The following is a 27,849-nucleotide window of genomic DNA, read 5'->3' on the forward strand; positions in this document are numbered from 1 at the left end:
TAAGAATACACTACTGCCAAAACTCATCGAAACACGATTTGGCATATATAAAAGAATAAGAATAATGATACCCTTCATACTCTCTGTGGGTCAGCAGCCCAAATCATCGGCTGGAAGAGCTAGAACCATCAAAACTGGTATGGTAGCAACTCAGAGACTATCCATGACTTGCTGAAGAACATGCATAAAGCACATTGGGCAACTCTAAATAACCCCTCATTCAGTACCATCAGGCAGCAATGGCAGAGAGTTCAACAAGTACAGAGGGCTACTCTGACCATACAGAATGAATGGTGGACAAAAAGTTACTGGAAATTCAATCACTTGCCGATAGAAATGATAATTTTATAATTCTGTCAGAACTACTTAAGGTCCAGTAAATCACTGCATCACTCTCTTGAAAACAGAAGATAGTACAATAGTCTTGAATGACCAGGATATCATTCTGATGAGGTCGCCTGAACATTTTAATACCATACTTAATCAGCACTCTAATGTGGACTTCACCATTCTGGATGAACTGCCTGAATTTCCTCCCAATTAAAATGTCAATCAATCTCCAACATTCTTGGAGGTTCTGTTTGCCCATTCCCTTGACAACAATACGTTGACTGATGATGACAAAATACCTGCAGAGCTATTAAAGCAGGGAGGATACCTCTGTACAAGGAATCTACACCAATATAAATCGCCAAGGTCTGGGTGGATGAGAGCATTCCACAACAAAGGAGGGATGTCAATACTGTTGCTATGTATAAGAAGGGTGATGGGGCCATCTGTAGCAACAGTAGGGGCATATCACTCTTTGCTGTTCCTGGCAAGGTCCTGGCTAAGGTGATGCTTCACAGGCTAAACAACAACATTACAGAGTTTATGTTGCCTCAGTCATAGTGCAGGTTCAGGAAGAACAGATGCACAGCTGATATGATCTTCATAACCCAAAAGCTTCAGGAAAAGCGCCATGAACAACGTGAGGACCTATTTATGGCCTTTGTCAAATTCTTCAAAGCTTCCAACACTGTTCAGGGACAACTTTTGTGGGGCGTCCTCCTCAGGGTTGGATGCCCCAACAAATTTCTTAGCATCCTCCGCCAGTTTCACGATAGAATGACTGCTCAGGTGACAACAGGAACACCTCCAATTTCCAAGTACAAACAAGGGTCAGGCAGGGGTGTGTGCTTGAACCTCTGCTCTTTAATATCTTCTTCTTATGTGTCATCCAGCTTCTTCACAAAGAGACTAAGGACAGCAGTGATGTGGCAGGGAACTTCAGGCTAAATGGTATCCCCTTCAATATTAGGAGGTTCCAAGCAACTACCAAATTACACAGAATGAGGGTTCTTGAGCAGCAGAATGTGGATGACTGTCCTCTTGTTTTTCACACCCCACAATACCTCTAGTCTATCTTTAATGCACCCAGTGAGAGCACACAGCAGGATGGGCCTAACCGCTAACACCACCAAAAGGAATTAATCTGTCAATGAAGTGCAAACATCCCCCCAAAATCACCAGTTTTCACTATTACTGATGAACATCATCTATCAGTAGTTTCATCTTTGAAGCATTCTTTTTAAAGACAGCAGCATTAACAATGAGGTCTAGAACCTAATCTACCAAGCATGAGCTGCCTTCGGGAGACTTCAGCGCTGGGTCTTTCAAAACAAAAATTTGCATCTCTGCAGAAAGGTTTGTGTCTACCAAGCCATCTGCATTACCACACTCCTCTATAGCTATGAAGCTTGCATAATTTATAGCCACCACATTAAGCTTCCTGTGGTGGGTTGGCACCCTGCCCAGGATTGGTTCCTGCCTTGTGCCCTGTGTTGGCTGGGATTGGCTCCAGCAGACCCCCGTGACCCTGTGTTCGGATTCAGCGGGTTGGAAAATGGATGGATGGACATTAAGCTTCTGGAGTACTTCCATATATTCTGCCTGCAGTGCATCTTGGGAATTACCTGCCGTGATGTATGCCTCATTGTGAAATACTCAGAAGGACCAAGTACAGAAGTATTGAGGCCATGATCACACAGCACCAGCTACGATTTTGGGACATGTGGTAAGGATCCCCCCAAATCAGCTGCCTCGCAGAGTGCTATGGCCAGCTACATCATGGACGACGCTCCTGCTGAGGGGCAGAGGAAGCACTATAAGGATCAGTTGAAAATTATGTTAACAAAGTGAAACAAATCAGGCCTGAAGACCTGGAGGATATTGCTATTGACTGCAAAATGTGGAGGTAGGTGTGCTATGATGGGATACGTTTTCTGGAGGAGGAAAGGGCAGCCAAGAGACAGCAGAGGAGACTCAGGAGGAACACACCCATGGTCCAATCTGCTATAGGACTTGTGGGTCCATGATAGGACTATTCAGCCATCAAATAACTAATCAATAAAGACATAAGTGGAAATCATCTGACTCCATGGACAATCAATTCTCGCCTTTTCAGCTCAGGACCACAAAGCACTACAGAGGATTCTGCAATCAGTACTGAATATTACTGGTATACAGCTCCTTTCTATTCAATATGTACATCATAAAAGCAAACAATTCCATTAAAGATCGCTGACATGCTATAGAGTTCCTTTTCTCCTTCTTCCATCCCATCCAACAGTACAGGGTAATTAGCACTGGATTCAGGGTCAATTTTTATTAACAATGTACAGAACAATTCAGCAACTGCATGAGTGTTTCCTGTATATATGACTGACATTTCATTTATTCATTCATTGTGTGTTGTTGTTATTACACTAATGCTACTTGACTGTGGGAAATATTCATAAACTCAACAAGTGTCATTGTACTTTGTACACTTCACAATGAATCTGAACTTGATCAACTGTAAGAGCAAAACTGCACATCGCATTCTGAAAACATAAAAAGAGACACAAACACAGACTTCAAATCAACAAAAGTAACCAAACAGCTTATATGGCAATGCTAAAAGCATTCTGCTTCTCGAGAAGTTGGATGAATTAATAGTAAGATGAAGTTCTTTACCTTGACATCCTGCTCCAAACCACGGATTAGTTCGCCATCCACCTGGCCTGTCTGTGCCACCCGCAGACTCCTGCGCTCAGCCTTTCGAAGTCTGTACTGAAGAATGCGGCATGTCTTGTTGGCCTGGTCTAGCTGTTGTCGGAGATCCTGAAGCTGATAGACATCCTCTTCCATGTACATATCCCTCATTTCCAGCATTTCAGATCGTAATTCTTCAATTTCATCCTAATATGAAACATACGAGAATGTCTTAATACGGGGGACAACACTGGTGTGGGTTAGAGTGCTGTGTTTTTGAAGTTCAGGTATATTTAGGAATCTTATTTGTCTACAGTCAAAATCTAAGAAAAATACATGAATAGAAAGCAATAATATAAGAATAATGTTATGAAAGCTAAAAACACTTTGTATAGCTTCCAAGAACACAAATCCCACTGACTGAAAAATTTCAATCATTTGTACAAAATAAATTGCCACTACAAATTTGAAATGTTAATATTACAAGCTCATCAAAATGGGCATTGGAAGTTGAAGCTACAACATAAGAACAATGGGAAAGAAAATTAGTTTAAAGACGGAAAGACAATGTCACTCAATAAATGGATCATACTGCACTGGGACTGAGAGAAGTAGAATAGGAAAGCTGACACAAAGAAGACAAATTAAGATATGCATAAGGAGGAAAAGCAAGAAAGACACAGAAACAACTGTAGATGGTAAAGAGTAGATTGACATAGCTGTAAAAGTGCCTGAAGTGAAGATCAAAGCCAATGCCAGGACATCTAGTGACAATTCCTAAGCCAATGAACAATTAAACAGAGGAAAACAAACTGTTAGTGCACTCAGTAAACATAAAAAAAAACACAAATTTGTGTGAAGGGAGACAGGAATAGAGTAACTGTGGAAGGAAAAGATAGCAAAGAAATCAGAACAGTTACGTTTTAGAATAAGAAAGGGCAGTGGGGAAAGACGTGGTCTGATTCTCCAGGAAAAATCAACTGGACACAAACATAAACATGTCTTCAAAGAGGAAATATCTGGAGGACTTAGGGAGAGAAAGACATGCTAACATTACTACATTTTTGTTGAACAATGGTACAGAAACTGCAATAAAGAATGGTGCTAGGAAGAGGCATGCTAACCAAGCATAACTACAGTTTAAGATAAATGAGATTTGTAATCAAGAGAAGATAAAAATAAAATTGTGCGTTTGTGTCTGCCCAAAGTCAGACAGGCTACAAAACTTAGCAGCCAGTGGACTAGAATGAGAAACGAAGAGGAGAACAAGATTCAAAAGATGGCAGAATGGGGCAGAGAAAAGGTAAACTTAAGTAAAAGAGAGTGCTGCTAATCAAACAACAACATTTATTTATACAGCACGTTTTCATACAAATGATGTAGCTCAAAGTGCTTTACAAGATGGAGAAAGAAAAACAGAAAAATAAGAATAGGCAATACTAAGTAACAAAAGAATAAAGTACGGTCCGATGGCCAGGAGGACAGATAAAAACAAAAAAAAATCTGCAGGGGTTTTGAGGCCACGAGACCACCCGGCCCCAAATTAGTTGAGAATAGTACATAAAATTTGTGGGTGATCCACGCTCATATCAAATAAGAACTGAAACAAAATGTATTGACAGCTAGTATGTTAGAGATGAAACAAAATGTTATTAGGCAAAGCAAAGGACAACAAAGAAACATGAAAGAAAAACATTCAGTAAGTATGTAACATTGAAAAGTTAAGGTGAGAGTAACCTTAAAAAAAGTGTGAGAGATTGATGTGAAATCACTGGTCCCAGGAAACCATGAGGTGGAGACAGGAATAAGAAGTAAAAATGGGTAGGACTGAAAGAGAAGCTGGCATCACACCTAAACCTGCAATGGCAAGGAATGTATAAAGAAGTTGGTGGGACTACCATAATCTTAAAAATAACAGTTCTATAATGGCACTTTAATGGATTGTGTGGTTCCTTGTAGCATCATTCCTTGGCAAAGAACAATATTATTCTGGGAATGGTAATTTGCGTGTGAAATTGGTTCCTTGAGCTTTTAAAAGGTTCCTAATGTGTGGACAAGCAGAAATCTTTAATGTTGAATAGGCTATACAGCAAGATATTAACAGATCAAGAACATCTGAACTTAGCCTGTGCTATTGAATGAAGCAATTGTTATATCAATATCAGGAACCAACAGGTATTACGCAAATCTGTTATCACCTATTCATGGCTATCTGTGGCATTTGTTAGAAGTCTAAATTCAGTAAATAAAGGTTCTTTCTGGAACTTTCAAGCTGATGGTTCTTTTTGGGACCAACAATGGTTTCCCTATGACATCGCTCTGAAGAACCGCTTTGGCACCTTTGATGAAACAAAAGCTGAAGTGCAAGAACAGAAACAGTGGTATTGAAGATTTTGTGTGAAAAAAGGACTAGAAACTGATGATGAACTCTGCAGTTTATGAATTGAGTCAAGTGGATGAAATTAATAGAAGCAAATAAAAAAAATCATGCCTAGCTTAGACAACTAGAGAGCTCATTTAGAAGGTATACACACTGTATAATGCCAACAATACTTAGAACAGATAACAAAATGTAAATGTGTTGAAACTTAGTGAGAGTGAGAGAGAGAGAGAAACACAAAAGCTTTCACTCACTAGAACTCTTATTTTTTTTCAGAAGTAAAAGTGATTGAGAGACACAAGAAACAGGAGAACAAATCAAGAAGGTAGTGTTCAGTGTTCTTCAGCAAAAAAGATGTCAGCCAAAAACAATGTGATATAACATTCTCACACCCACTAAATTAATTTCAAGGAGCCAGAGTCTATCCAGCAATTTGTGTGCCTTTTTAAACTCCCAAATAAGTCACTGAGGGTTACACATTTATAAAGTCATAGTTGTCCCATGTACTGGGTACACTAAATCAGCAGACATTTCTAACATAATTGCCAGACCAACTAGAAAACTCATGGCTGCCCATTTATAACTCACATTTTGGCCCTCAACAAGCATTATCATCAAACTGTCTTGTACAAATACAGTATATAAAAGTCACATACTTATCTGTAAGAACTGTATTATAAAGCACTTTGGAATGGTGCTTATCGTGAACATTGCATTTTACAATGAAGTGTGCTTGTTTTGGTAGCTTCCTTAGAAGTGAAATGTGTGTATCTGTGTGTTGAAAAATAAATGACACAAATATACTGCAAATGTAAAAAACACAAATGTAAAATAAGTCAATTACACTCAATATTCTAAAAATCTAGAAATGGACCCTATGACCATTTCTCCCCCTCACAACGTCTACAGCTCCATAATGTACACAGACACAAAACGGAAATGGCAATTTATACTCTTAACTAAAACAACTGACAGCCAAGGCTGCTGGCTCTCTAGTGGGATGCCATGGCAACATTAATACTTGTATTTCTGAACTGGTTCATTCATCATGCTAATTACTATTACCACTTCAACATCTCATGTTGCACAGACAGAAGCTAATACCTGGATATTGGCAGTACTGGTAGTAATTGTAGAAACTGTAGTAAAAACATAATCAAGATTTTATGAGAAACAGTTAACGGTTGAATAAACCATTCATATCCCTAGTTAGAACTGAGCCCAATGTAGGTCACCCACTGCAGAGCTCATCACGTGAGCATCTCTTATAAACAACAGCTGCTGACAAATGTGTGAATGCGGCATATTTACAGCACTTGGGTCTCATTGCACATCTGGATTACAGCACCTAGGGTGACATTCTCATCACTGTCATTCAAAAATTCACCTTTGACACGTTTCTTGTAGTGTTATAATATAATAAATGTTACATTCTCAAATACACACAATCTTTTTTACTGAAGCTTACACTGACATATAAACTATAATACATGTAGCATCCTGTATTCTGTCTGTGCACAGTATCAAATTTAACAGTGTTTGATTAATAAATGTGTTTACTTAGTTCTTTTGTAACAAAAAAAATTCTTTTGAGTGTAAATAATTTATTCCACAAAAAGATCCAATATATTACTTTTCAATCTTGCATCGGCAAGTCCTATTTTTCACAAATGTTTCCAGTTTAAATATTCTGCCAAGTTTATGGGTGTGTGTTTCTTACAGTAGACTGACAGCCCATCCCACATTTCATTGGCTTAAGTGGGCACAATAATGTTATGTTATAGGATATATATTATTTTTTCTCTAAAATGCAGACAACAATGTTATACCCTTTAGTTTTATTACTACATGTAATGGAAATTTATGGTAACCCAATATACTGTACTGTATGCAAGTGAACACTGAACTTTCTTCTGTTTTTATTGCTAATATATTACTGCCATTTCTAAATACACCCTTCCCACAAAAGTCACTTCAGTTTAATGATTTTTATGAATCCATCAATATGTGTCAGAATTCGTGTTGCTTTTTGAAAGAACAATCAGAGGAAAACTGGTTTTCAATGCCTGCGTTTACAATTTCTGAAATAATCACACGTCTTTTTTGTTTGTTTGTTTTAAGGAGACGCGAAAGTGGAAATAAACCTACAATGAAAGCTAAACCTAAAGATGCTTTTTCCGGCATCATAGCACCTATGGCCTTATAGCACGCAGGCGAGATGTAAACCACCCATCCCCGATGATTCATGCGGAAGTTGGTGGATGAACGGATTTCTCCACGTTGCTCCATGTGTGTCACATGCACGTTATGTTCTACAAATGGACGCGTTGTCTCCAGATTTCCAGCGTGGCCATCGTTACGTATCGCAAATGCTTCCCCACATTCGTCTTCCCATTATGGCCTCACGAATACATGTCCTTAAGTATTTACCCGGAGGTTGAGATTTAAGTATAGCTGATCTTAATAACGGTTTTCACCGTGTTGAGAAAAAAAAAGTCAGACGTAGCTTTAGAACTAGACAGTCGAAAGCCTCTGACATAGTGCGCTAGATTTCTTCCAATACATTTGTCCAGCGCACACACATCTCGAGCGCGCCGAGCGTTTGCTGCTCATCCAGATGTGAGTAATGAAGAGGTCGTCGTCAGGATACGCAAATCGGATTAAAGCACTATCAACCCACCCCCGTTCATTTCACACATAACAGACTCGTCAGCAACTAGAGCATGACTAGTAGTAAGAAAAACCCGAATTTCCTGTTCCCACAATTAATGTCACATCCTCGCTTTAACCCCGATACACAAGTGATTTCCGTTCACCAAATAAATCCTTTGGCAGGATTTATCCCCACATTAGTTGCATCTGTAAACACGCAAGAGCAGTTTACTCATGCGGATCAAATCTACATGAGAACTAAGCCATCTATGTATTTACTATTTGGGGTTTAAATAGGGTTGCATTTCATCAGCAGGAGGATCTAATCCAATTTAAAAAATCCAATTTTATTTGAATATAATGCAATCTCTTCAGGATTACTTCAATAGAATTATGATGTGTTTAAATTCGTGAGACGGTAGATGCTCTCTCAGACAGTTATTTAAAAAAAATTTTTTCGAGATTTTAAACCTCTCCCACATCGCGGGTATGTTCGAATCACAAACATCTGAACGACCACCAGACACATTCATCATTTAAACTGGATTAATTCAGCAGTATTTTGTGGCAGACATTGGCTGTTACAGCGCTTTATTTTAGGTGCAATTGAATGAAACGTCACATTTGTTAACGGTCTGCGCATATAAACCGTACATAAATCCCTCGTGAACACTAATGTTTGTCAGTCGATTCATCGAGAAATTTGGCAAGTTTCGCTGGGTCGGTTCCAAAACATCCCCCACTGGATTTACAAGGGCTTTATGACTCGGGTTTTCCCTAGCATGTTGTTTGTAGACTAACTATTATCTAACTACCTATTTCTTGGACATCCTTGTAATAATAAGAGACTTACTTTTAAGTAATCGTTTTCCGATCTCAACTCTTCAATCTCCCTAACAAACTCCTCCTGCATCCCATCCATAAACTCCTCCGTCAGATCGGAAAACGCCAGTGAGGTACTGATATGAAGACGGCTGTCCAGAGAAGCTGTAGAACGCTCATCCGCCGGTGAGATGCCTTCTTCCCCGTCGGCTGTGCCAACTCCCAGGCAGAGCCGTCGCTCCGTCTCGATTGGGGTTTTAGCGGACTGCTCTCCCGTTCTCTCGGCGACGCCTCTCCCTCCTCGGTTGCTGGACTCCGTATCGCTGCTCAGAGCGTCTGTGGACAGCTTGTTTTCCTCGGAGGCGCAATCCGATATTTCCGAGCTACTGTCTGTCGGGGACAGCTTGCCGAGAGCACAGCCCGAGTCTTTGCTCAGATCATCCGAAGCGTTGCTGGCGTCCGAGATCTTCCTCCTCGCAGATTTTCCCGACTTGCTGCAGCCAGTTTTGTGAGCACCGGTGCCGGTTGAAGGGGTGCGGGCAGCCTGCTTGTGTTTCTCGGGTTTGGAGTCTTTGCTGTTCCCGGGGCTGCGCCTCGATGCCCGGCTGCCAAGATGCAGAAGCCCCGTCTTAACATGGAAACTGGTTGTACCGCCGCCTCGACTTTTTACCAGGGACCAGCCAGGAACATCCTTTGGTCTGGCCGGTGAAGGCGCCCGGTTCACTTTTTTCTTCTCGCCACTGCTCTGCGGGTGGACGGCATGCTGCTGCTCAAACTGGTGTGGCTCGGGCTTTGGGCTCTCATTGTTCGCGTTTTCAACATCCATGGTTTGTCTTGCTCCTAATCTAGAAGAATTAAGCGTCTTTATCAATTTCACATCAGCCTTTGTCTTGGTCATTCATTCCTCTAGTAAAAAAAATAACGGATAAAACCTGCAAATACGAACAAAACGTAAATTCCCTTTGTGAAAAGGAGCACAGAACGAGCGGATCCTGAATTGTCGTTTGCGCCTCTGAATGTGAGAGATTTTCCTGCCGTTTACACGCCGCAAAAGTGCGCCTCCCTCTTCTGTATTCAAACACTTAGCCCCGGCAGCAACAGATCGAGCGTTTTCTCCGCCCAGCTAGCGGCTCAGTGACGACAAGTCTGGGCTCCTCTCGCAGGATCAGCTTAGGTTTCATCTAACTGACAGTCAGGGCTTTAACGGTGCAAGAGCGACCCCTCGTATGTTGTTTAAGGGAAACAGCGACCCTCAGCTGCACCTTCCTCCATGATACAGTGTGTGTGTTCTGGGATCATAAGCAGAATAACATGGTTGTTAAGACCTTATATAAAGGATGTTATAAGAAAAGAGCGGAAAGACTGGCAACATATGGAGCACGAATTATGGTATTATGCTATAGGTTATTGGGGGCAGGTCACAAAAAATGTCTTGGACTGAAGGTGGAAACAGTTTATGTTTAAATGCCGTTGTTCTACAGGTTTGTAGTGGTGCGTTTGATTTCATTGTAAACCATGGGCGGAGTTTGACAAAGCGATGATCGGACGAACCGTAAAACGTTATCGCATTTCTAGGCACATAGCCGTACTGCTACGCCTTTACATCACATCTCAAGTCACATATTATGAATTGGTCACAATGTGAGGTTACTATATACAGGTGCTGGTCATAAAATTAGAATATCATGACAACGTTGATTTATTTCAGTAATTCCATAAAAAAAAGTGAAACTTGTATATTAGATTCATTTATTACACACAGACTGATGTATTTCAAATGTTTATTTCTTTTAATGTTGATGATTATAACTGACAACTAATGAAAGTCCCAAATTCAGTATCTCGGAAAATTAGAATATTGTGAAAAGGTTCAATATTGAAGACACCTGGTGCCACACTCTAATCAGCTAATTAACTCAAAAAACATGCAAAAGCCTTTAAATGGTCTCTCAGTCTAGTTCTGTAGGCTACACAATCATGGGGAAGACTGCTGACTTGACAGTTGTCCAAAAGACGACCATTGACACCTTGCACAAGGAGGACAAGACACAAAAGGTCATTGCTAAAGAGGCTGGCTGTTCACAGAGCTATGTGTCCAAGCACATTAATAGAGAGGCGAAGGGAAGGACAAGATGTGGTAGAAAAAAGTGTACAAGCAATAGGGATAACCGCATCCTGGAGAGGATTGTGAAACAAAACCCATTCAAAAATGTGGGGGAGATTCACAAAGAGTGGACTGCAGCTGGAGTCAGTGCTTCAAGAACCACCACGCACAGACGTATGCAAGACATGGATTTCAGCTGTCGCATTCCTTGTGTCAAGCCACTCTTGAACAAGAGACAGCGTCAGAAGCGTCTCGCCTGGGCTAAAGACAAAAAGGACTGGACTGCTGCTGAGTGGTCCAAAGTTATGTTCTCTGATGAAAGTAAATTTTGCATTTCCTTTGAAAATCAAGGTCCCAGAGTCTGGAGGAAGAGAGGAGAGGCACAGAATCCACGTTGCGTGAGGTCCAGTGTAAAGTTTCCACAGTCAGTGATGGTTTGTCATCTGCTGGTGTTGGTCCATTGTGTTTTCTGAGGTCCAAGGTCAACGCAGCCGTCTACCAGGAAGTTTTAGAGCACTTCATGCTTCCTGCTGCTGATGAACTTTATGGAGATGCAGATTTCATTTTTCCAACAGGACCTGGCACCTGCACACAGTGCCAAAGCTACCAGTACCTGGTTTAAGGACCATGGTATCCCTGTTCTTGATTGGCCAGCAAACTCGCCTGACCTTAACCCCATAGAAAATCTATGGGGTATTGTGAAGAGGAAGATGCAATACGCCAGACCCAACAATTCAGAAGAGCTGAAGGCCACTATCAGAGCAACATGGGCTCTCATAACACCTGAGCAGTGCCACAGACTGATCGACTCCATGCCACACCGCATTGCTGCAGTAATCCAGGCCAAAGTAGCCCCAACTAAATATTGAGTGCTGTACATGCTCATACTTTTCATGTTCATACCTTTCAATTGGCCAACATTTCTAAAAATCCTTTTTTTGCATTGGTCTTAATTGATATTCTAATTTTCCAAGATACTGAATTTGGGACTTTCATTAGTTGTCAGTTATAATCATCAACATTAAAAGAAATAAACATTTGAAATACATCAGTCTGTGTGTAATGAATGAATCTAATATACAAGTTTCACTTTTTGAATGGAATTACTGAAATAAATAAACTTTGTCATGATATTCTAATTTTATGACCAGCACCTGTAATATAAACTAAATATCACAACAATGCGTTTAAGACTTGGAAATTATGAAAAGTACACAAGCTCACTTAACGATATTAAATGACGCAAAGCCTGTTTTTTTGATTCATCTGCATAGTGTACTTGTAGCAAAATACTTTATTTTGAAACAAGTTATAAAATCTATGTAGGGTGTTGTATTCAGATATTCTAGTACTGAGTTAATTGTTTTGAAAGGCGTGCAAGTTAAATGGGTTGGCGATGCCAGTCTGGCCCCTAATGTGTGTGTGTGTGTGTTCACCTTACGATGAGTTGGCTTCCATTCCAGAGGTTGTCCGTGCCTTGCTGGGTTAGGCTCCCACTTCCTTGTGTTCCTGCCCTGGATAAGTGGTTTTAGAAAATGGATGAGTTGATGGGAAGTTGGCATATTTGTCAAAGAGATATTTTTGTTTATTAAATACTTTGTCACGAGTGGTGCGTGACGTGTGGTTGAAGTTTGCTCAGACCGCTGCTGGCACAGTCGGTACATTTAAGCCTAATTAGACACGCGTACACGACTGTGCGGTCATTTCAAAAGCTGCTTGATGATCCGTTTTGCAGAGAGGAGAGGCTACCTGACATCTAAAGGAGGAAAATACTGAATATCAAATATAAAAACTGAATTGACCTCTCTCAAGCTGAATCTGAAACACTAAACTATCCGGGCATTTTTGTAACATGAATGTTCCTGATTTAAGGGTAGGTGACGTGCAAAAAAGAGTTGCTTAGGTACGATAAACTAAATTATCTGATTCCTTGACCATTAGCATATTTACATTAGTAGTTGTCTTAAAAAACATTTGAGAAATAAACAATACTTTATTGGAGAATTATTTTAGTAACAAGTGCATCTGTTTAGGGTGGCTTGGCAAGCCCTTAAACACAACCAATATTAGCAAAAGGTGCTATATGAAAACTGCATAATTGAGCAGGTAGTGTGGTGTAGTGGTTAAGGTATTGGATTTCAAACCTTCAGGTCAAATTCTGTTATTGCCACTGTGTGACCTGCCGGTGTCCCACCTAGAAAAAGAAATTGAAATAGTTTTAACTCAAATGTTGTTAATCGCCTTGGATAAAGGTGTCAGTCAAAGAAGTAAATGTAATGTACATTGAATTGAACTGGATATACTGTATAACCTTTATAAAAAAAAACAAAGCTGTGCAAATTTCCCTGTTTATGCCAACAACTGATCGAAACAGTGCTTCTACCTGCTGAATTGAGCCAGCTTTACTAAGACACAGGCAGAACATGCAAAGTCCACACAGACAGTAGCTATTAGCCTGGTTTGAAATCAAAGCCAGTCTGCCAGAGCTATGCAGCAACAGTGCTACTTGCTGCATCACCATGCTGCCCCACATTCTCTGCACATTAAGACTATTTGTAGATAGTTTATTAGGTCATCACGTTAGAATTCTTACTTTTTCAGTTGTTTCTAAAACATAATTTTATCATCTGATTAATTTATACATTATATACATGAAAAACAAATGTTTAGGCATTAGCAATAACATGCTGGCAAGTGTGCCTTACAATGCTCTCTGAGTTGATTTCGCTTCACATTTAACATGAAATACTTGAAAGAAAGGCTAACCTCCAGTGATCGTGTACTTAAAGAAACTTTGTTCAGAATCAGTGATCTGTTTTTGAGATTATGTTACAATTTGTGTATGTAAAATGATGCATATTTACACTTAACTTACACTTCTACTGTTATTTTTGTACAGTTAGTAAACCACACATTATATCTGTGTATTAGGAACTCATTTCAAATGTTAAAGTTTAATTATTCTCCTGAATTAGTGTAATTGCACTTAGCAATTGCCTGTTATTTCTGAAATTTATCATTCTTGGTTCTAACTGCTTTCAGAAGCTCCCTCTTTGCAGTTTTACAAAATACAGTAATTCATGCAAAACATTACAAACTGTCAAACAAAACATGCAAATTGAGAAAGCAAAGAAACTAGTCAGTTGTTCTGCGGTGGGCTGGCACCCTGCCCGGGGTTTGTTTCCTGCCTTGCGTCCTGTGTTGGCTGGGATTGGCTCCAGCAGACCCCCGTGACCCTGTAGTTAGGATATAGCGGGTTGGATAATGGATGGATGGTCAGTTGTTAATTTCTAGTAGCTATGGCAAAAATCAAGCAAAATCAATTATTTTCATCTCCCAAATATGATTACAAATATTAAAAAGTGCATAGTTCACCAGCATGTGAGACAGCTGTTGTTAACGTTAATATATGTGATTATTATTCTGCAGGTATGAAGACAGGTATTATTAATAGGATACAAGGGGAGACTGCATACATATGAATGTGGGTGTAATATATATACACACACATATACATTCATAATATATATACATACACAATATTTATATATATATATGGACCAGGAAATGACAATTCCATGCCAGGCCAGGGGGCGGTGGGGTGCACTGAACCTCTCTCTTTTCTCTCTGCAGACCAAACATGAGAAATCCTTCCTGTCCCAGCCCAGAGGACATCACTTCCAGTGAACCAGCTATAAAAACCCCTCATCCTCCATACTTAAACAGTTCTGTTTTGGACTCTAACCAGTACACATTGTACTCTACTTTAAAGCCTTTTGCAGCCAGGAAAACTATACGGGTGGCTGCCCCAAACCTTCATTGTGTGTCCGGCTGTTTCTTTCACAATATTATATATATATATATATATATATATATATATATATATACAGTATATGTATACACATATACTAGGGGGTTTTGCCCCCTGCTCGCTTGTGAGTAAAGAAGTGAGGGCTGCAGAAAAGAAGAAAGGCAAATAGAAAAGGAAATGAGGGAAAAGGACTGAGCTGTGATTGTGCATGGTGCTGTGTAGAGCCTAAAGGGAAATAAATGTAAGAGTCTCTGTCTGTGTCTGGGCTGATCTTCACAATACACATACATATAGTATACACACACACACACACACACAGAAATCCATATATATATACCACTTTAAAAGTTCTTTCATTGTATAGTATACATTTTTCACATATTGAAATGTTACTTAAATATCACATGGTTATTGAGTTATTGTGTCCATGAGAATTATTTTCAAACACTTTGAAATCACTTCAGTTTTTTCTGTTCAGCCCTTCCTGACTCAATGGTACAAGATAATGACCACATATTAATTTAGATTAAGATCAGATAAAATTTTATTAATCTTAAGGCCCAATTCAGAATTCATATGACATATCATTCAAATCCTTGGTAAATACAAATGAAAATGAATGCATGTTCATTTCCCTCACCCATCGGCCACCATTCTTTTTCAAAAAGCTGTCTAGAGACCCATCCAGATAATATGATCATACCAGCTGCTTCTTCTTAATGTGGCCCCGAGAGTTTTCTGTCGTGTAAGATGAACAGAAAATTTAAGGATCTGTGGTGATATAAAAGTGATGGACAGTTTTTTCTGGAATGATTGATGATGCAGACATCATGGACACTGTATCATTTATATTACTAACAGACATAGTATTTTGTTTTTCATTTTTTTTAATTAGTATACATTATTTATACATTATAATTTATTATTATACAATTGAAGTATTAATTTCTTCCTAGTTTATTTACTACAAAATAACAGAACTAGAGAACTCCTTAATAAGCAATCATGTTGGAGGTAAGGCTTTACAATTCTCTCACCTATTTATAATCTTTATGCAAAACTCACAGTGTTTTATTGGCTGTTCTGAAAGCAACATATTTCCCATGACATGATCATCTTTACTTGCAAATTAATTTATCCTAATTTCCGATTATATCATATGTTTATTGTATCAGAACTGACCCATGGATTTAAAAACTATTCCATGTCATAAAGTAGGAGCAACAATGGCAAAAGTAATATAATATATATATATATATACACACACACATTTTTTTCCTCAAAAATCAAGTTACATGATAACTCTAAACAGAAAAGGTGCAAAAACCCTTCAACAAGTGAGCTGGGTGGCATCTGCTCAATATTAATGTTTGCATACCTGTAGAATGACTAACCCTGTATCTGTAAAGACTTTCATCACAAAGCCAACATTACAAGGCAACTGAGGGTGCCACGCTATCAAAGGAACTCTGAGATAAATACAAAACTGTCTCAGAATGGGACTAAGATATGAAAATGTTTTTCCAAGTAAATAAAGATCGTTCACGGTTCAGACCAAACGACTCTCACAGCAGTACTGGCAAGCTCAGCTTTTCCTTTCAAATGAAGTAGTTTAGCATGGAAACAATCCATTAGGGATGCCAATATGTGGCTAGTGGTACAGTAATATTAAGCAAACAACATCAATCTTTGGCTGCTATGGGCAAAGAAAGTCAACGACATTCCAATGTCCCAACAAAGTTCACTGTATTATGGATTGGCAAAATATATGGTTTAAACAAAATAAGGAGCTGAAAAGTATTCACTATCATTCCATACTTAAAACAGTACATTTTTAAACATGTGGATACAATAAAGGCTGTAGTGCACAGTGAAAATGACAACCTTTCTGCTTTCAAGCACTGCATTGGCACAGTCATGTAACATATCAGTAAAGAGGGAAACATTTGTCAGGGCATTACATTATATCATACCACATTACATTATATCATATCAGATTTTCTGAGTCAGAATGATGAAGAAAAAAAACTATCAGTGAATGCTCACCATTTTGCATAATCACAAGACCTGAATGGTGTGACTTAAAATAACAACAGAAAGCCACTAAATGTTTGTTGTCCACGTGGATTTTGCATATTCTCCCCACATCTGCTCTTATTTCCCACTGTGTGCTCCAGTTTTCCTCCATCACCTACCAAGAATAATCAAGTTAAGTAATTTGCCGATTCTAAATAGGCCCCAGGTGGAGTGCGGGCAAGTATGTACATGGATGTGCCCAGCAATGGACTGGCAGCCTGTCCAGGACGGCTTCCAGATTTACACTCAGTGCTGCTGGAGTTGGCTTTGGCCCCTACACCTTTAGTTGTGTAAGAATATGTGTAAGAATGTTATGTCTTGAGTGGGGCTAGTCAATATACTGATTTGAATCTGTGGCAAGGCTCAATAAGTGATGACAGTCACATCCCCTCAGAGACATAACAGCTCTTCATCAAAATTTCTAAAAAGAACAGCTTAAACAGTTAACAGGGACTTATCCAAACAAACTCTCAGCTCCCCCCTCCAGCTATGAAAATCAATCCCACTTAGTGTTTTTGACAATGTGGAGGGAGCAGTTGTGCAGTCAGCATATTTTCAGTTCAAAATTTTCATTGTGTTTTTGCTGACACTTATCTTCTTTCCGTTTGAAAATATTTATGTATTCGTTAAAATATTCTATTTAAAGAATGAGCATACCATTGTCATTTTTAAATTAACAACATGTGACATGCAGGAATTGGGAAGGAAGTGAATACTACACAACTTTACAAAGGTGCTCTATTTGCTGCTCAGCAAGCATTGATAATGTCTGTATTTCTCATATATTTTAACAACTTGCTTTGCATTTTTAACATTTTCACCCACACATACTACAGATTTAAAGCTGGTTCTTTGTATTATAATGTATAATTAAAAGATTTTTTTTTTCCCATGTAGATACAGGCACCTAAAGCTTGACTGTAATAATGGCAAATTTCCTTTTCGCAAAATGATGACACTTCACTGTAATGTATAAAGGTCGTTATTCCCAATTTATATTATAATGATAATTACTGCCTAAATACATTATATTCAAGAAATGAGACAAAAATTTAATCTCTTTTGATATAATTACCTCTGCTGCTTTTGCCTGTAAAGGTAGTGATGGTAACAAGCTAAACAGGGCCAACAGGATGTGCAGCCACAGTCTTTTGCTGTTCATGATGAATTCTCAGGCCAAGTGAGAGAAAAAACAAACCCATCAAGCTCTCCATCATTTTCTGGACCTAGTAGGTATCCCATTAACCTTTTTGAACCTAGAATTACCTGGAATCACTCCCAGAAGTGGTGGAAGTCCATTCTAGAGCTCTGCAGCTCCCCCACAGAACCCAACAGGGCTGTGCCAAACTCCAAGTCCCAGCATGCCCTGCAGGAATCCATGGTGCCACAGCCACCCAGGAGGGCTGCCCTCTAGAGTCCCGGGTAAGGTATTGCCTTGCCAATGCTCTCTCCCCAGGTCCTTCCATACAGTTGGCGTCCCCGCCAGGTAATGGCTGTGGCTGCCCATCACAACCCCCCATTTAGAAACTTTTTCATTCATTTCCTTTCTTTGTTTCATGATTTTGGGAGCTGGACATAGCTAATAAATAAACAGAAGACCTTGTGAAGGATTGCCGGCTTTCTACTCCGGCCCTCACCCCCAGACCGCCAGGAGGAGCTCTCCCCGAATTCCAGCAGGGCATCATGGACTCTGTAGTTTATATGCACAGCCCTGCTGGATACCATGGGGGCCTCCAGGAGTCGCTGTAGGGAGGTTGTCGGACTCTTATGTGCCCTATAACCCGGAGGTGCGTCAAGATCACATGACAGGAAGAAACGACGTGCCTCCGGGGTAAAGAAGAGTTTTTTATATGACCCGGAAGTGTTCCTAGTCACATGGACAGAGGACGAAACACTTCCGGATCAGGACTATAAAAGGACTATGGGAAATCCCAGATGGCGAGCTGAGCTGGGAGGAAGGGTGGCAAAGTGTCTGGGAGTGTGGAGGATTATTGTTATTGTTATTATTATTATTATTATTGAGTATTGTGGAGAGGAGGGTGCTTTGTGCACAATTATTATTATTAATAAATCATTATTTGGACTTTTACCTGGTGTCTGACGTCTAGTCTGAGGGTTCAAGGGGTCATGGAGACCTCTATCTGTCACAACCTATTTTCCTAATTATCACCAGTGTCTGGGGCAACACCTACAGCACTGCAGCTGCTTTCCTAATCTGTTGGTCAACATCAGAACTTACTCTACAGTCTCTCATAAACAGAGCCCTGAGATATTTACACTGCTCCACGACCAGAAAACAATCATGAATTCAAATTTGGAGCTGCTGATTATCTTCTCCCACTCAGTGCACAGAGAAAGTCACAGTAAGACAAAAAGTATTCCATAAACACCTGAGACAAAGTGCTTAGGTCTTCAAACAGGATAACACACAATCCTCAGCTGCTTCAGGATATCTTGTCCATGAAAATGATCATATTAACAAGAAACGTGAGTGTGTAATAATTTGACTGAGGCTGAGGGAAATGGAGAGGTTGTAATGAGGAAATACAACTACGGAGGTTATGTAGAAACTTTGATTTACTATGAAAAAAGATTGAAAGAGACAATTGATGGAACCCAGCAAACAAAACTGAGATGTAATACTAGCACACAGACAAAAGATTCAGGCAGAGAAGTCCTATCACAAAGTCTTCTTGCCTTTTCATCTAAGCTAAGAGATACAGTCAGAACATAGACAAAGTCAGGGGCAAGTAATGGGTCTAAACACCACAGCAGGGTCAAATGCAGGCTCTCTTTTGACTTTAAATGCAGAAACAACATCGAAAGTCAAAAGAGAGCCAGCAATATTGTCCCTTAACTAAAGAAGTTTACTTTTTGAGTGAATCCATTACATAGACGTAGCTGTCATCTTTCAAAGGTGGTACATGATGATACAATACATTCTGTGAGCTTCACTTCATATGAACAACATGGAGCATAGCCACTACAAACAACATGGATATGGCCATAAAATGGCAAGTACAAACTGTACAAAAAAGTGCAGACATGAAAACAGGGCAAAAAGGAAATCCAGATTATAACAAAATGCATCTCTCACTTGGCAATACAGGAACCAAATGGTAACCAGCATCATGACCACAAACTCACACTCTTGCACTCTTGGTTGTAGGATGTCAAAAGAATTCTCAATGCCTATAAACAAAAACAAAGGCATCAGTAAAATCTCATAATTCCTGAAATATCTGTGTTAGAATAACTATTCCATGGCCAAGGCGGACTCCACAGAACTTTTACTGAAACCATAATTTAGCAGTCTTTAGAATCTTCTTTCGGCATGGGGTTTCATGAGGAGACAGAGATACTGTATGTGATTCTCTCAGTAACATGTACACATCTTCTTATACCACACCTTCAAAATGTTCTTTATCTTCCATTGTTACCAGTTCAACTAATATTGATGAGGCATGTTAACCAAAATAGTGCAACAATAATATCTTCTCAATGAGTGGGAAAAATCTTTCTAAATATGCAGATCTACCATTGTAAAATCATTGGGATTAATCCTGTTTCATCAGTTGTTCTGACACTGGTTCTTTCAAGAGTTCCTCAAAGTTCTTTCTCCATCTCTGCATTGCTGACCTCAGCTTGACTAACATACCACCTACCACTACCAAGTCTTCAAATGCTCATAAAACCTGTTTAAAGCCGTCAAATGTAAAATTCCCATCATGTAAAAGTAGCTCATCTTGATTGATAAGAGAAACCAAAGCCCTAAGGACAGGCTTTTATTTATTTTTAAGCAGAATAGATTTTAGCTTTCTTTGGTTAAGAGCAGAACGGGGACAATAGTTAAGTACATGAGCAAAATTACTTATACTGTTATTCTAAGTCAAAACACACAAAGTTCCAAACAAGAATTCCACTGCAAGAAGTTGGTCATCTACATCAGTGTGTTCTTGAACAGGATCTATTCAGACTCCAAGTCCCAAACACCACTGATTTGCTGAAGAAATCTTTTTAGGAGTGAGCTCTTCGAGAACAGGGGCCTCAGCTGGACATTTCCAGAATATCTTCAAGAAATTGTTTTGGTCTCCGGGATTCCTGCTGTCTGACCTAACTCAACACTAAGATGAAAGTGTCCAGAACATACTGGCATGCTCTTCCTCTAAAGTTACTCTCAGACCCTGACTACTGTAATGCTCTTTGTGGCGCCTTTGTCTTTATCTCAACCATGTAAACTGTGATTTTACTAAGTTATAAGAAGAAGCATATCTGAAGCAACCTGTGCTTTGACTTCTGTTCACTTCTTATTTTGCAGCATTTCAGCTCAATTCCTCTTTCATGGTTTTCAAACATCTGTGTATGTTTAATAATTTCTGGGCCACTTTTTGCTTCCTGATTCAGCTGTACAATTATAGACCATTGCTGCTTCATAATTAATCTATTGTTTACTGCTTTAAAATGTTAGGGGGGAATTTATGGAAAAGGACTGAAGACACTGAATCTTTGATATCCTTTGCTTCAATGTCTTTTATCTGGGTCATTAGTCCTTTTTTTAACTTGTGCTTTGCTTAAAGCTTTTGCTCATGTTCAATATATTTGTCTTTTGACCTTGATACTGTATTTTTGACTAAGTCCTCAGAAAAGCTTTTTTGTTTTTATTTCTGCAAATTGCATAGTGATCTTTATCTCATTTTGATCATGTTTTACTGTCCTCAGCTATAAGTTGCATTAATAATAACACTGGTCTGAACCAAAATCATCCAGAGTAAAGAAACGCGTGTAGTTTATAAGTTTAGGTATGCTGAATTCATTTCTGTAATTAGAATTTCTCTACCTCACACTGTTTCCATACGATACTGGATTCAGTGGAAAAATGTCATTTTGATAAAAAAAAAGTTTATTAGTTTTTTAAAAATAAGTTATGTTTGTTTTATGACATAAGTTTTTTTCATGGTTAGAATAATATTTGAAGAATATGTTGAGCTGAAAAGTGGAAAATGTCCTTGTTAAAGTTAGTTGAAGTGAAAACAAGCTTAAAAATCAGTTATTTGCTACCTTTTTTTATCTCAATTGTTATTCCTCTCTCTTGTTACTCCTTCAAAAATTGCCATAATTTTATATTTAGAAGGTAAGAAAGATGGCTTGGGTGGCACGGTGGCGCAGTGGTAGTGCTGCTGTCTCACAGTTAGGAGACCCCAGCTGCTCCCTGCGTGGAGTTTGCATGTTCTCCCCGTGTCTGCATGGGTTTCCTCCAGGTACTCCGGTTTCCTCCCACAGTCCAAAGACATGCAGGTTAGGTGCATTGGAGATTCTAAATTGTCCCTAGTGTGTGCTTGGTGTGTGTGTGCCCTGCTGTGGGCTGGCGCCCTGCCTTGCACCCTGTGTTGGCTGGGATTGGCTCCAGCAGACCCCCGTGACCCTGTAGTTAGGATATAGCGGGTTGGATAATGGATGGATGGAAAGATGGCTTTTAAATGTTCAAAAAAAGGTTGTTTAAATGCTTGTGACTTCCTACCTATCATTTCTGTGCAACGTCTTTAAAGATCCATTTCTTACACTCTCATTTGGATTTTCATCCCCCAAGAACTTGTGAGCAGTCTCAGACTGACATGGGCAGATGTTCCACCAGGACTCTGCTCAAATGGAGAGATGATGCAGTGGAAAGTGGAGGGAGTCTGCTTTAGGAGATCTCTGTTAGTCATTCCACTGTGAAATACCTTCAAAGGATTGTAAGAGGAAAAAACTAGCAAAATGGTATGAAGCCACAAAAGAAGATCTATAAACTAGGCCAGGGGTTACCCTAGCCATCCTAGAAACAATCCTCACCTCAGGCAGCCGGGCATCTTCCTACACAGGCCTAAGAGGGGATTTGGCTCAAAAATACTTGAAATATCCTGAAATATCGCAATGTGTCTGTCCTTCAAGGGAAAGGAAACTTGTAAAAAAATCTTTTGACTTGTGGAACGGTCCACAAAATAACTTTCATTAAGGAAAGTATTTATTGAAAGTAAACAAAAAGATAAAATGGCAAAGGTAGGCAGAAAGGTTCTACCTAAAAAGCTAATCATGGTGAACAAACACAAGCAGAATTCAAATAATCAAAATTCAAAACAGAAACAATGAATACAAAAATACAGAAACTCAGGACTCACAAGAATGGCAGTTTGTGAATATTAGACAACCAATGAACTGCTGCTACATTGATGTAAGGGTGGTCCCATCTCTAGGGAGTTCCATCCACAAAATACAAGGAACACCAGAGAACAATGCAAGGTGTATGAATACTGAATACAAAACAAAATTAACAAAAATGACATACACACATGCAGCATACATAAAAATAAACAAGTCATAAAAAAGAAAAATACACATAAGCCAAGAAAAAAAAAGTTAAACAGTAATCTGTGTCTATTTCTGTGTAATTCTTATTAAATAGCAGTCATATGATGGGGCAGGGAAGGTTAAAGTGGGGGGCCTTACTTTGGAACATTGTAATAGCTTGTTTGTCATCATTTAGACCTTCAGATATTTATTTTACAATTTCTCAAGCTTTTGTGCTTTGACTTTGCTTTGTTGTGGATCACCATTTTTTGTCTTTGTTTTGTTCCTGCTTTGATATCTGATGTATGATCTTTAGTCTGTTTTTCGATTAGCCTTTTGGATTATGAACTTATTTAAATAAATTTAATTTATTTTTCCTTTCACCATGCCTTTTTCAAAGCTGGCTCATTTTCTGCTGCCCTTCAACCTGAGTTTGCACTGCCAGCTACACTTTAGAGGGCAACAAATGATAACCATGCAAGAAACACAAGGCTCCAGAGAATACAGCCCCCTGGGGCATATAGGCATTTTCACTATATCAAGGTTACAATGCAAGTAGGGGAAAAAAACTTAATGCTGCAGGTAATCTTGGGTTTTATTACATATTTATTATGTCATTTGTTACTTTAGTGTCAAGCAATATCAAGCAATTAAAAAAATTTAATTTAGCAGATATCATGTTTTGAAAGAATACTAAGGCACCTTGTGTCAAGGTCGTGAAGCTCAAAGTACATGGTCTGAAATCTACTCAGAGGCAAAAGAATGATTGATTGCACTACTATATGTGAAAAGTGCTGACGTGTGACCCCCCCCCCCCCCCCCCCCCCATTGTTTTGAAATATTATCCACAATCACAATTAACAGTTTATCTTTACAAAATGATCGTGCAGGTCACACCTGATAAAATAGACCTTAGTTAAGCTTTACAACAACAATATTTATTCACCGTAAAATGGTACAGACATTTAAAGCAATTTTAGATATGCAATAAAGCAGGGGCATTGTTTCTGTCCCTGCAGGATTTAAGTCCATACTAGGCTCACCCGCCTTTTAAGGCGACCGACTTTTATCCTCAATTTGTGTGCGCTCCATGTGTACATCACGCATGTAAGTGTAGGGAATGAGAACATCAAAGTGCCCATTCATAACATCTCCCGAAAACCTAAGTTTTTTTATCCCCTCGAGTGCCTGTCCAAACTTGGAGTGTAGGACTCCATAATAATATACTTGAAACTCATAGCTCAGAAATGGTACCATAAGTTTGAGACTTTGACATTTCAGTGAGATACTGAAGCTCATTTGTATAAGAGATTCCTGACGGCATCATTGTAAATGGCTGAAACCTTGACCAATTACTTAAAACATGTCGTAGCCTACAATATCAGCTCCGCTAAAGACGGAGTTTCATGCACTAAATAAGCTATAGATGAGAATAAGCAAGCACCATCTCCCCTGATATTTACTACGCGGTGAGGCATTTGTACTCCATCAACATTAATTATTTCCAGATTAATTATTTCCATCGCGCACAAAAGCAAGGGAACGATGGGATCACCAGAACTCTGCTCACATCGCGTTGCTTCGTACCGCAAGCCGCAAGTAGAAAGTCTGTGATAAGCGGAATACCGCTACGCTTTGCACTCACGGGACAAAAGGACAATCCCGATCACTTTTATATAGTAGGATGACCACCAGTTCTTTGAACAATGCACAGTGTCCTGAAAAAAGTACTCAGATTTTACCCCTTCTTATATTAAATAGACTCCCACTGCCTGAGATTTTGATACATTAAATATGAGAGGCTTAGTCTTGGAATCTACACATTTTTATTCAAAGTGTACATCCTATTAAAATACACATAGAAATCACTGGTGGCTGGTGTAAAAAATTGGGCAGTGGTGCAGTTTTTGGCGGGACAAACTGAAGCAGCACTTAACTATTATATAGTGCCTTTCTCATCTGTCTATCTAGCTATCTATCTATCTTGTCATTGTACCTGCTCTTGTGGTCCTCATCATAGTGTCAATGCACATCTTGGCCTGTCCAGTACCAGATCCATAGAACAAATCCAGGCTCAAATGTATTATACCCTTTCCCCCAAGCTGCCCAATCTGATGCCAGCTTTTCCATTTTTACTGTGCTCCAAACTTTCAGTCCATGACATCCACAGTCCTCTTATTCTTCTCACAGCTTGCCCTATAAGTGTGGAAAGGAACAGGTGTTCCTGACACCTAAACTTTATACTACACTTGTCTCTAAATTACACAATCCTCTGCTAACTTGCCTAGTTTCCCGTTCTACCAAAACCTATACCATAATGTCTGCACCCCCACCTCCGTAATCTTCCAATAACATGGACTTCAATCTGACCTAACACATCTATAGCATAAGTCAATCCAAATCTTACTCTGCCTCTGCTAATAGAATTCCCATTTCCACTGTATTCTATAAATTCATATCATACAATCATTAGCCCTCTGACTTTTCATCTGAATTTATCATTTAGCACATCCAGGGTCATTACCACCTTAATTTTACTATAAACTTACTACCAGTCTGCACAGTCCTATGCAAGTTTGCCAGGCTCACCTTACCTGGGCACAAATTCACATTGCAAGATCCAAAGATCCCCACATCTTAAAACATAACTCACCTCCCAACCTGTCTTGTACTACATCCACAGGACAAGTTCAACCTAAATCTTATTCTTTACGATCAGTATACCTATATTTCCTTGAATATAAATTTTGCCTTCCTTTCCTTCAGGCCTGAAAATTTCTCACTTTCTGCCTAAATTGGGTCAATTCACTAAGCCTGCCAAAAAATGTAAGCCTCATGCTATTGTGTAGAGCAGTGTTTCCAAACCTGCTTTTCTATAGTGGCACCTTTTGGAATCAAAATCATCCCGAGGCACACCGCTATTTTATGAACCACAAAAACACATACAGTACATCTCATACATTTGCTCAACAGCCCAAAGGTCCGGGACTACCGGAGTTGATGGTAAAAAAGAGTTCGGAGACCCACGCGGAGACCCACGTTTGTAAACAGGGCACTTTGTGAGCACTTTGGTGGCATCTTCAAGCTGCTTTGCCCATTTGTCCGACCCTCTCTGCCTTAGAGGCAACTCATATGCCAACTATCCACCAGCCCTGTGAGGCCTGTTGGTGACAACACACCCAGGGCAAATAGAATCTAGCAGCCAGGAGACACGTTCGAAGTGCTTTAACATGGCGATCGCGAAGCTACTTTTATTCCAGCTTTTCCAGTCCTATTCTCTTCAGAGAATTCTCGACCACCTGCGGATCTTGTCCCTCTAAGGTTCAGACAAAAGTGCATTACACTATTATTTCCTACAGCAAGGCACAGCACACTGCATAGCTCTCATGGCACGCCACTGTGCATACTGGTTGAAAAGCACCGGTGTAGATAACTGCGGCTACTTTCATGTCGCTTGCATTTTTAGAAAGATGTTTTAGGTCTTGTACCCCGACGCTGTCTACAACTCTTTGGCATAGACACTCTGAAACAGCACACAGGGAAAGCAAAAAAGGCATTACTTACACCACATACTTTAAGACAATTCCATTTGTCATAACAAAAACGACAGAACATATGTGATTAAGCTCGTCTTCCTTTTTCAAGTGAACGATTTATGAAGGAGTGTTTCATTAAAGAAATAACCAAATTTTCTTTGATTTCGGAAGTTCCACTTAAACTTGCCATTTCCTAAGTCGCACTCGCTCGTCCGTAGTCACTTAATGGTAATGGCAGTTTTGAACTGTGAATCATTGACATCTATATAACGTGGTGCGTAGACAATTGTCCAATCACATTAGATTAAAAAAATAAAATAGCACTAATTCGCTGTCAATACATGTGGGAGGTGTTCGGGGCGCACAGAACTGCGTCCCCAGAGAAACCTGAAAGCAACCAATTAAAGGGCAGTCTCAAGTTACCTGTTTGTCCAAATATCAAAGACTATTTGGCCAGCGTTTTTTACTCCGGAAATATACAGTAAGTATTCGCATAGAATTTTTTTATTCACAGAGAAATTAAACAAATAGAAGTCAGAAGCAATTTTTAATGGATGTTGACATGTGCTGACACCAGACATGGTGTGCAAATAAACAAATTTATTTCAAGATTATTTTGCATCACCTAATTATTTTCAGTATAATTTTTTAAATATTTAGTGGTGCGGTGCCCTAGTGCCCTGCATTAGAAACCGCAACTGATAGAAGTACTCTTGTCAGCACTAGTGGGCCAGCACTAAGTAGAACTACTGCTGGTAGCTCTAATAGCAGATAATCATCTTTGACTCCCCACATAGCAGTGGAACAACATTTGTTCATTCCTCCTTAAAAAATGAGTTTGGTTAGTTGGGGAAAATTGATGGGCACCGTCTTGCCACAGATTTCTGGATAGGATTAAGTTTCAGAGCTCCAACTAGACCCTTGGACCATCAATTTTCTTTAATTTACTCCTCTGTAGGATAGCCCTGGCAGAGTTTTGTGTGCCCCATTTGATGGTGCAAAGCATCCAAATAACACAATGTTACGTCCAACCTTTATTATAGCAGGGATGATGTGATTTGGTTGAATTACACAGTTTAACTTGTGTCATATGTACAAAAATTCAGTCTGAAAAGTTCCATTTTAGTTT

At 39.4% G+C, this 27,849-nt stretch overlaps 1 protein-coding gene across 3 annotated transcripts in view; it reads right to left on the reverse strand.

Annotated features, from left to right (window-relative positions):
- Positions 1–10,139, reverse strand: part of soga1 (suppressor of glucose, autophagy associated 1) — a 144,262-nt gene extending 134,123 nt beyond the window's left edge. For 2 of the 3 annotated variants that reach the window (XM_028811786.2, XM_028811784.2), the window contains exons 1-2: positions 8,901–10,138; positions 2,998–3,222 (exon numbers count right to left, since the gene is read on the reverse strand). In XM_028811786.2, the coding sequence (XP_028667619.2) occupies positions 2,998–3,222; positions 8,901–9,767 (1,092 nt within the window). In that variant the 5' untranslated portion in view covers positions 9,768–10,138. Of the gene's footprint in view, positions 1–2,997; positions 3,223–8,900 lie in introns of all 3 variants that reach the window. The other variant, XM_028811785.2, reaches the window with a different exon arrangement.
- Between the last annotated feature and the right edge of the window lie 17,710 nt (positions 10,140–27,849).

Source organism: Erpetoichthys calabaricus, chromosome 10, assembly GCF_900747795.2.
Source record: "Erpetoichthys calabaricus chromosome 10, fErpCal1.3, whole genome shotgun sequence".
Classification (NCBI taxonomy): domain Eukaryota; kingdom Metazoa; phylum Chordata; class Cladistia; order Polypteriformes; family Polypteridae; genus Erpetoichthys; species Erpetoichthys calabaricus.